The sequence below is a fragment of the Diadema antillarum genome, unplaced genomic scaffold, assembly GCF_040938485.1.
Source record: "Diadema antillarum isolate AM-2024a unplaced genomic scaffold, OU_Dant_1.0 seq00001664_RagTag, whole genome shotgun sequence".
NCBI classification, from domain to species: domain Eukaryota; kingdom Metazoa; phylum Echinodermata; class Echinoidea; order Diadematoida; family Diadematidae; genus Diadema; species Diadema antillarum.
In genome coordinates this window covers 24,259-33,648 of record NW_027272363.1, presented here as the reverse complement: position 1 = coordinate 33,648, position 9,390 = coordinate 24,259, and the positions used below count along the sequence as shown (strand labels likewise).

Here is a 9,390-nt window from a genome sequence, read left to right as displayed (position 1 = left end):
TATTATTGGAGGACCATTACAATGGCATTTCCAGTGCAGGAAATGATAAACGAAAGGGACATAATATATAGAGTCCAGAGTGTAAAGTGGATACTCACATTAAAAAATGTACATTGTATATAGATATGTATCAGCACTCATACATAATAATTCATTGGCAACAAAAACTGGCATATAAAGTTCATTCCCTGTGACTGACATGCGGAATCTCCGCATTGTAAGTATATATGACCAAAAGAAAAGCACTTCTGATCAAGCATGTAAATATCCGTCCAAGATAATCCATCCAATGATGGTAAATTATTACTTTTCTCACAATTACTTAAACTACTTCGAATTACGACTTGAAAGCAGGGGACAATTGACACGTACACAATGTAGACCGTGCTTCTCCAAGTTTTCAATTAATTTCAAATGAATTTATTGGGAATTTTCTGCATTGAATATATATTACAAATGAAATACTGTCATTTCTTATTGTTTTCAAGACAATAGAACATACGTGTACACATTCTAACATAACTGAGATATCATACGTGTACAGATTATAGAAAAGAATATGACAACACATCAATATAGGGAACTATCACCCTTTATACATTTCCCTGCACTGGGTACTTTCATCTAGCACTTTCTGTCTCGTCTACAATATTCAGCCTTTGCTTCTCTACCGTCTCTCGAGTTGATGTACTCATTCAGTATAAGCCTCATCTCCGGTATTGCTAAACTATAAATTACAGTTAACCCTGATCGCCTGTTTGTTTGGCATATCATGTTAAACGTAGGTATCCCCCCCCCCCCCCTCCTTACAATCATGCAAATGACTGGTAGAACACAGAGTGCAAAGATATAATAATACAATATATCGTTTTCACGGATTCCGACTTAATAATTAGGCCTATAACATGTAGTCGTATTCACATTTGTATGCGTTTCTACCAGTCTTTTGCTAAAAATCATCAAAGGAGATGCAAAATTCAGATCTAATCAACATGAAAATCCTGCTACTTTCTCTCTCCAAGACTTGTAAAGAATGCACTTCCAAAAGTTGGGCAGACTAAAGGTTAACAAAGGATGTCCCAACTCCGGTTCGAACGTGGACTTTTTAAAGTTCTTTCGAAGGAGAGGAACAGGGTATACTTATATTAACAATATTTTCTGAATTTCCAAAAGTAACATCTCAAGACATTTTACTGGTCTCTGAGAGAACACTTGAGTTGGAAAAAGTCTGGGCGTTTGGGTGTTTGTTACAAATAGTTTCGTTTTCTATTTAATTTGTTTTGTGAAAACATTCTCGTGTGTCTAAGGAAATGGTTTGTTTATTTGATCGTTAACCCCCCCCCCCAAAAAAAAAAAAAATGAAGATTTTTCTGTCAGTTTTCATATTTTTTTCTTTCCATTACAACCGCACAATCTGAAATAATTACATTACCCATCACTGTAGCAGTTAATGATGTAATTATGACTTTATCCATGCTACTGGTACTCAGGCCTGTTTCTAAAACAAGGATTCATCTACTAATGAAGTACTTTAAATACAGTGCACTTCCGTTTTATCAAAATTCTCGATACAATGAAATCAAAATTCAGGCCCAAAAATTATATCTATAAGTCTTCATATACTAGAATGTTCGACTACGATGAAATTCGATTTAATGAATGAAATTTGCCGGTCCCGAGGACGTCGTTCAAATAACGGGGGTACACTGTATAACGGTATTTGATTTTTAAAACCTGGGGGGGGGGGGGGGAGGAGGGGGTCACTACTTCAGGATTGCACGAATCTTCTCCTTGTTATCTTGTACGAACGCCATAAAATCCTTAGACTTAGGATCCAGGGTTTTTGTCTCGCTGACACTGTACTTGGGGTGCTCCGTCTGGTAGAAGGCAAACATAGCTGCAAGGTCATCGGCTCCGGGGAAGCCTAGTTTTCCGAACTCTTCAGGAGACATCTGCCGTTGAATATAGTGAATAAAGGAGAAAAAAATGAAACGGAAACCAATGCTAATACATTTTCATTTACTGAAGAAAACGTATTATCATTACATCGGCTGCTTTTACGTGATTTTGACTTCGTGAAAGTTCTCGATAGACCTCGACAGACTTCAAAGACATATTTTATCACTCAACAGAAATATTTCATGGGTATGGCTAATGTGGTTGGCTTGTTGTTGGTAGTACGTGTAGGTGCTGTTCAACTGTTCACCATGATTCGTATGATGTCGTCACTGTTGCAGCACCACATTATTTTTCACTGCTCGTTCGTATGATACAGTGTAAGTGACTGATTAAGCATCCTGTTTTCCTTAATGATTGAGTATTCAATGCAGAACAAATCAAGCTGACCAAATTGAAATTGAATAACAGATTCTAACATACGGGACTGGGGTTCACTTGTACTGGTGGCCCAAGAACTTTGTTGACGACGTCGCAATATTCTGCCACCGTCTTCTTGTCCCCTGACAGCGAAATCACCCTTCCTTTGAACTTCTCGACGTCATTGAAGATAGCGGCCACCGCAGCCCCCGCAGAGCCGGCGTAGACGAGGTCAAGCGGTGTCCCCTGCATTGGAAAGTCTGATGGTACGTCGAAATGAAGAAGATAATAAGTCTTCATTTGTCTCATTATACAAGGACTACGCCCTGTTCCAAAATGTTCGTATAATGCCATATCTGTTGCATTTAAGACCCTATACTATGTCATGGGCTTGCTTTGGGAAGTTTCAGTCGTCCGATACCATGACACTCTTTTTTTTTAATAACTAAATGAAGAAAGTGCGTTATGTTTCTGACACGAGACTGTAAACAGCAAATTTTTTTCCAGTCCTCCTTTGATTGTTGACATATACCTATCACAAGCCTATAGAAAGGTGAAACACTCTCTCACGGCATGTTCTTATACCAACCTCGACGGAATTTCATTTGGGCAATTGTATATAAGAATCGCATTGGTCATTTACATATAGTCTAAGGGGATTACAGAGTCTCGCATAGAAGTGAGCCAGTGCTTCTGGAATCATTGCTTCGAACGTGAATTTTCATTTCTCCATTTACAAAAGCCCTTTATCTGTGACAGCTGGCCTCGTAAACTATTTCAATTTCATTTTCAATTTTATATTATTCATACATACTTCTCATATATATCAATATCAGGCCTACATGAAATGTAATGGCATACATTCTTGTACCTTGTCGCTAATGTACAAAACAAACAAAAACAATATATATTTGTAGAATGATACACATGGTAACTATTATAATAACTGGTCGAAGTCTCGGTTCCGGGTAGTACAAAGAGAAGTATGACGGGACCTACATGAAAGCAAGCTTGTTCGGCTGTAAGCCCCGAATGACCAAAATCCATTGAGTTTACTTTGAGTGGTTATATCTATGGGAAGTTCCAAAGGTTACAGGAACTAAACTACAAATGGACAGACAAACGTACTCAACGACAGACTGACCATGAGAACACATACATACAGGTCCTACATGCGCCGATGCGTAGACGTTGAAGGCTTTAGCGGCAATCATTTATTGACACTTATGTCAAAACGATCAGCGCAAAATCTTAAACACAGTGCAACTTTTTCTCTGAAATCAAATTTCATCTAAAATGTATGACATTTCCAATTCTGAAAAACATGGGTTGCGTATTAGCTGGTCCTGACGACAGACCTAACATACTTACTGAAGAGGTATCCTCCCGATTGAAGCTTCGTGTAATTTGTTTCTGCCAGGAAGTTTTCCATGTATGCTGCATATTGAACCGACGTTGCTGTCAAACCAGACTGGAACATGTATTCGTCCACCTCTGCCTTACCGTCGAAATGGGGGCATGCCTTACCAGTCAGCTTAAAAAAGAAAAAGAAAGTAAACAAAAACCAATATTTTATGTTTGTACAGATGAATGAGAATAAATGGCAAAAATAAAATCAGCTGAGCGAATGATATCCAGGTGAATGAAAATCAAGCATGGCATGTATCAGGAACACGGAGAGATTTTATGGAGAATCAAATCAAAAGGAATGCAGCAATATTATTATAACACATCATGCATGCACAACGATATAAAGAAGAGACATGACGAAAAAAATCAACATATTTTCACATTTACATCATATTGAAAGAGCACTTTACTTTGCGTTGACATTATGCATTCATACCTTTTTGACCGCAGGCAAGCCACTAAAGACAATGTGCTGGACGCCGACTTTCTTAGCTGCATCAACGATGTTCTTGCCCTGACGGAAAACGAAGAGTAACATACCCACTGACCAGTTACCAAAATGTTCCAAGAATATACCGACCTTCACGAAAGGAAAAAACTAGGCTTCCTAAACATACTCATGTATAGCAGAAAAATACCTGTGTTTTATTGGAACAACACCTTCAAAATCGGAAGAACCGCCCCAAAGAACTCTACGAGCATGCAGAAGAGGGCTGTTTACAACGCTAAACAGGCTTCACGTCGCTGTTAATCAGGTAACTACTATCTAGATATGATGTTGATCACTTAATGACACTGGTTGCGAAAACAGATGTGAAACGTACAAATTATTTTTGGGTTAGTTACGCAGTTATTCGCAGACAATCAAGCCTGTATCGCCTGACGGCTCCCCATATTACCTGGATCTGCTCGTCTAATCAGTGAATATCATTCAATTTCCTTCGATAATGCAGAGGCAATACATAACACTTTTAACAATATTTTATTGGAAACGTCTTAAAAGGGGGAAAATCGAGGATATAGTAATATACTATTGCTATAACTTCGCAAATTTTAACGATGAAAAAAAAGAGGGGGTAACAAATCATTTCTGCGTAGCCCGGTCTTCAAAAAATATTCAAATATATTGGGTTAAAAAAAAAAGTGCTGTGATTGCGTCAACCGGTGTAATTACTGAAAGATCCCCACATATAAAAGAAGATTGTTAAACCCATTCTCACCATTTGCACTTCTCTTGCTTGATCAAAGATTTCCCAGTAGTTTGTGACAGCGAAGACACCATAGCTTCCCGCCAGGGCCCCCTCTAGAGACGAAACGTCCTCTATGGATGCCTGCACCATCTCGACACCTGTTGGAGAAAAAAAAAAGTGTCCTGATAATTTTGTTTCCTGTAAAGTACACGTAGGTATCTTATTGCTGAGGAGACTCGGTGGCGAGCTGATGACGACTCAAGTCTTGCTGGCTCCGGAGATATGTCCGCAATGTCTTCTGGAGACCAGTCGGGTCTCCGGAGAGTCGCGGGAGAATCGAACAGGTTTGATTTCTTTTTCGGAGACTTTTTATTGTCTTTAGCTGGTGTCGGGGACATCCCCGCGACGACTTTCCTGTTGTGGCCACGTCGCAGGGACTGATACTATTCATGCCGTCTCCAAAACGTCTCTGCAACATTGCGGAGGCCCATGGCGACCTGTAGAAACGGCGACGGTGTGGAGACGTCCCGGAGATGTCCTAGCAACTGAGAGGATGTCTCGGAGAAGTCCCCGCGACTCCCGGATGAGTAAGTCGATACCTTGTTTGAAGACGTCTCGGAAGTCCCTCTAGAGTCGCGTTCTTGGTAAGAGGTCATGCCATTCTTGTTCAATCGAGTGGCAAGGGACAGTCGCTGCAACGTACACGTTTAGGCTCTTTGAGAGGTTTGGCAAATCCTGAATTTAAATTACCCATTCTGTACGCTGTTGTCAAGTCTCTACAGAAAACACCACCGTAAACATGGTAAAGAGGCATTTTAAAAACTATCACGTTCAAGCAAAAGTAGAACAAAAAAATGATAACAATAATAAAAAGAACGTGAGAGATCACTTCAAAGTAAAACTAGCCGTATTCCGGTATTCGCAATTATAATCTGTCATTTAAAATTAGTTGTTTGTTTAGTAGATATTAGACCCCGTTTACAGTGCGGGGCTAGGCCGTGGCCGCGGCCGAGCCCGCCTTCATTTCAGCGTAAACGCGCAAAAGGCCAAATGCGGGGCCAAAATTGGCCGCACATTTGGCTACGCTCTGGAGGTGGACTCTGCCGCGGCCGAGCCGTGGCCCAGCCCGGCCTTTTCTCAGTGTAAACGCAAACTGGGCCAATTGCGGTACCAAATTTAGTCTAACTTCCAGACACTCTGTCCGTACTATTTCGCTATTCAGGATATTAACGCCCTCAACGTCGAAAACTAGTATAGTTTAAGGTGGTTTTGTCCTGCAAAGGATTTTTCCTTTGGCAAAGGCGGCGACTTCGACGCCGTCGCGGAGTCCAGTTCGCAAAGGGTCTGGAAACCAGACTATACCAAATTGCGTTTCGATTTGGATTTATTTTCATATCTCTCGATGAAAAAAATACATCAAATATAACAAAATTAAATGAAGTACATGATACCAAGCTATCTGCTACTTGCTATTGCAAGTATATAAAACATATAGTGGTCGATCTATGAAATTGTTTGCAAGCAGAGCGCCACGACGACAAAATATTGAAAGGTTTGAATTAAAATTCAAAATTCATAAGCTTATGTAAAGCTGATATGTCACCATCCTCGTTCACTGTGATTTTTTTTAATGAATTTTGAAAGAAGTCTTAATCCACCTCGCAATCACTATAAATCATGTAACGCTGTACCCAGTATAACCAATGTATTTTCAAGTGCAAAAGTCGGAAAATCATTCGGAAGACTCCTTTAAAGTAACACACACGCGCTCACGAGAGCATTGAGAATTGAGGGTTTCTGGGACGAACACTGTCAGCTGACTGTACTAGGGGTTTCTATAGCTCAGTCGGTAGAGCACCGCGCTAGCTCCGGATGTCTCGGGTTCAAATCTCGATGGAATCCCATTTTCTTTTTCTTTCTTTTTCCAGGCACTTCACCCGTTTTCAACAGAAGTATGGTCAGTCATACTCATGAACCCTACATGGCGCTGTAGCTTTTGGGACCCTCTGAGCCTTTGCGCTGTTGGCCACAAAGTGGATACGGCGGTAGTAGCGACAGCTGGTCGTTCGCGTGAGGGTATTGTCTTGATGGCCAAGGAATCTAATAAAATCCAGATGATCTAAATGTTGAACTAAGATATAGGGTAAAATTCACGAAATGGGTGGAAATGAGCTGTTTGGCGGTGGTCTGCGTTCTCAGAGTACATATCCATTCTTGTCGTTGCTTTTAGTGTTTCCTGTTTTGTTTTGTTTTGTTTTGCTTTGTTTGGGGAGTGGGGCTTGACTTGGACTATTGATACAAATAGCTGCAATATCCATTAATATTCAGTCATCATGGACCGATGAAAAGCCAATGTAAGCTAGTACAATACATGGTTGGGAAATATCTAGTGGAAAGTAATAGACTCTACACTGTTATATTGAATTTGACAGTGATATCAGTCATTCTAACTTTGAAAGAATTTACTCAATATTACTTCAGCCTTCGAAGAAAATGGGTCGCACTTGTTATTATTATCATAGTACCGAAAAAAGCAATCAATGCATGCTCTATCCTCGGAGATTCACTCGACACGCAAAGTTCCTCCAGTATAGAGCCCGGTTGATAGGAAGTTTAATTTGACCTATAACCCAGTGACCCATTTCTCGAAGAGCGTGCTGACACGATAGAGCCCACCCTCCGGACTCTGCGCAAAGACACCCACGCATGACATTGCACGAAAGCAGGTAAATTCCATATACGGTGATATTCATATCATTATAATATACATGTACCATCCCTCGTTGGCTGAACAGCTTCTAATTCGCCTTTGCGCTCTCTACATTCCTAGTGATTCCTCGCACCTTAAAGGACAAGTTCACCTTTATAAACATAAGGATTGAGAGAATGCAACAATAATAGTAGAACACATCAGTGAAAGTTTGAGGAAAGTTGGACAATCGATGCAAAAGTTATGAATTTTTAAAATTTTTGTGTTGGAACCACTGGATGAGGAGACTATTACAGCTTGTGAGTCATATGCGTACAACAGTATAAACAGTATAAAAGAGCACTTGACTTGCCTCTTTCTAAAGGCGGGGGAATAATATTACCCATAACATTTTTCGGTAACGAGTCAGGGGAATGTGTACTTTTTTCGAAAGATGGAATTTTGTGAAATTCTCTTTATATTTTCCTTATATTGTTGTACGCATGTGACATCTAAGTTATACATACACTGCAGTAGTCTTCTCATCCAGCGGTTACTGCACAAAAACTTCAAAAATTCATAACTTTTGAACGGATTGTCTGATTTTCCTCAAACTTTCACTGATGTGTTCTACTAATATTGCTACATTCTCTCAATCCTTATGTTTATGAAGGTGAACTTGTCCTTTAACACCGTAGGACCGGGGAGGAGGTAGTGCTATACGGTTCCCGGCCTTCCCCCATAATTATGTCACCCTCCTAGGGGAGGGGGGATCCCTTGCTATATTTTTGTAATTACTTCTCTTTATGTTTGTTGTTGTTGTTGTTTTTGAAGAGCCAAAGAAGGGGGAGAGCTGCTGCCCCTTTAAGCACCCCACCCCCGTCCCGTGACCCCTGTATCATTACTATGTCTATGTTAAAAGGATTTTTCGTAATTAGGTTCTTTATTATCGTAGTATCATAACGCAGAATCAATACATTCTCAATCCACTGATCGGGAGTTTCACTCGAAGTTCCTCGCTCCTCCACTTAGAAATCCTACACCCCCAATATAAAGCCACACCACCGAAGAGTTAACTGATACCACTTCCATAGCCTTTTATAAGACTGTTTGTTCTTCCCGTGATATTTATTCACTTCCATGGTTATAACATAATAAACAGCAATTCAATCTAGCTATCATTACTGTATAAATGGAGCTACTCAGCAGCTCAATGGTACAACGTAACAAATTCGTCGCTGGTACGGATGTATGCCCTTCAGAGTCGTACGTATTCCCTGCAAACTTCGCACAAAGCGCATTATATCTCGATGTACATCACCCATACCCGCACTACATGACAGAAGAGTTGAATATCATACGTACGCCATACCTTGCTCGCTTAAAGCCTTTGCCTTAGCGCTCTCCACATTCCTTGTGATTCCTCGCACCTTGAAAGACTTATTTTCCAGCAGGCCCCTGGCGACAGACCCTCCCTGCGTACCAGTAGCTCCGAACACGGTTATTAACTTGCTCATTTTTGGAGAAGGATTCAGCGAAATTTGAGTAAAGTGTATGGGTCGTTGTTTAGGTGATTTTCACGCCAGCGCCCCTCACAGCCTACCTGTGTTTGGAACGATGAGGTCTAACCATGGAGCTAGCCCATTGATCGCGTGTACCGTGTGTGTTGATCCCATAAGAGCTCAGAATCTCGACACGAATCGCCACGCCTATTGTTACTGTCATTTGGAGCCGGGGGTGCTGGGGGTGCTGCAGCACCCCTGACTTTTTGGAGCAGGGAGACAC

At 40.8% G+C, this 9,390-nt stretch overlaps 1 protein-coding gene across 1 annotated transcript; it reads right to left on the bottom strand.

Moving 5' to 3' along the window:
- Positions 1–1,763: 1,763 nt before the first annotated feature.
- On the bottom strand, positions 1,764–9,240 carry LOC139711499 (nmrA-like family domain-containing protein 1). Its single transcript, XM_071623377.1, has 6 exons — positions 8,978–9,240; positions 4,947–5,074; positions 4,163–4,240; positions 3,688–3,850; positions 2,380–2,576; positions 1,764–1,952 (listed from the first exon to the last, which is right to left on the bottom strand). Exons 1-6 carry the CDS (start codon positions 9,120–9,122, stop codon positions 1,764–1,766), a joined length of 900 nt encoding a protein of 299 aa, XP_071479478.1. The 5' UTR covers positions 9,123–9,240.
- Positions 9,241–9,390: the final 150 nt, after the last annotated feature.

Bases quoted from the DNA above. Each gene is read 5' to 3' on its own strand.
- LOC139711499 (XM_071623377.1), bottom strand. From the start codon at position 9,122: ATGAGCAAGTTAATAACCGTGTTCGGAGCTACTGGTACGCAGGGAGGG. The intron at 4,241-4,946 runs GTGAGAATGGGT...GTTTTCCGTCAG, and splicing joins AAGCAAGAGAAGTGCAAATG to GGCAAGAACATCGTTGATGC. The intron at 1,953-2,379 runs GTATGTTAGAAT...ATTCAACGGCAG, and splicing joins TACAAGTGAACCCCAGTCCC to ATGTCTCCTGAAGAGTTCGG.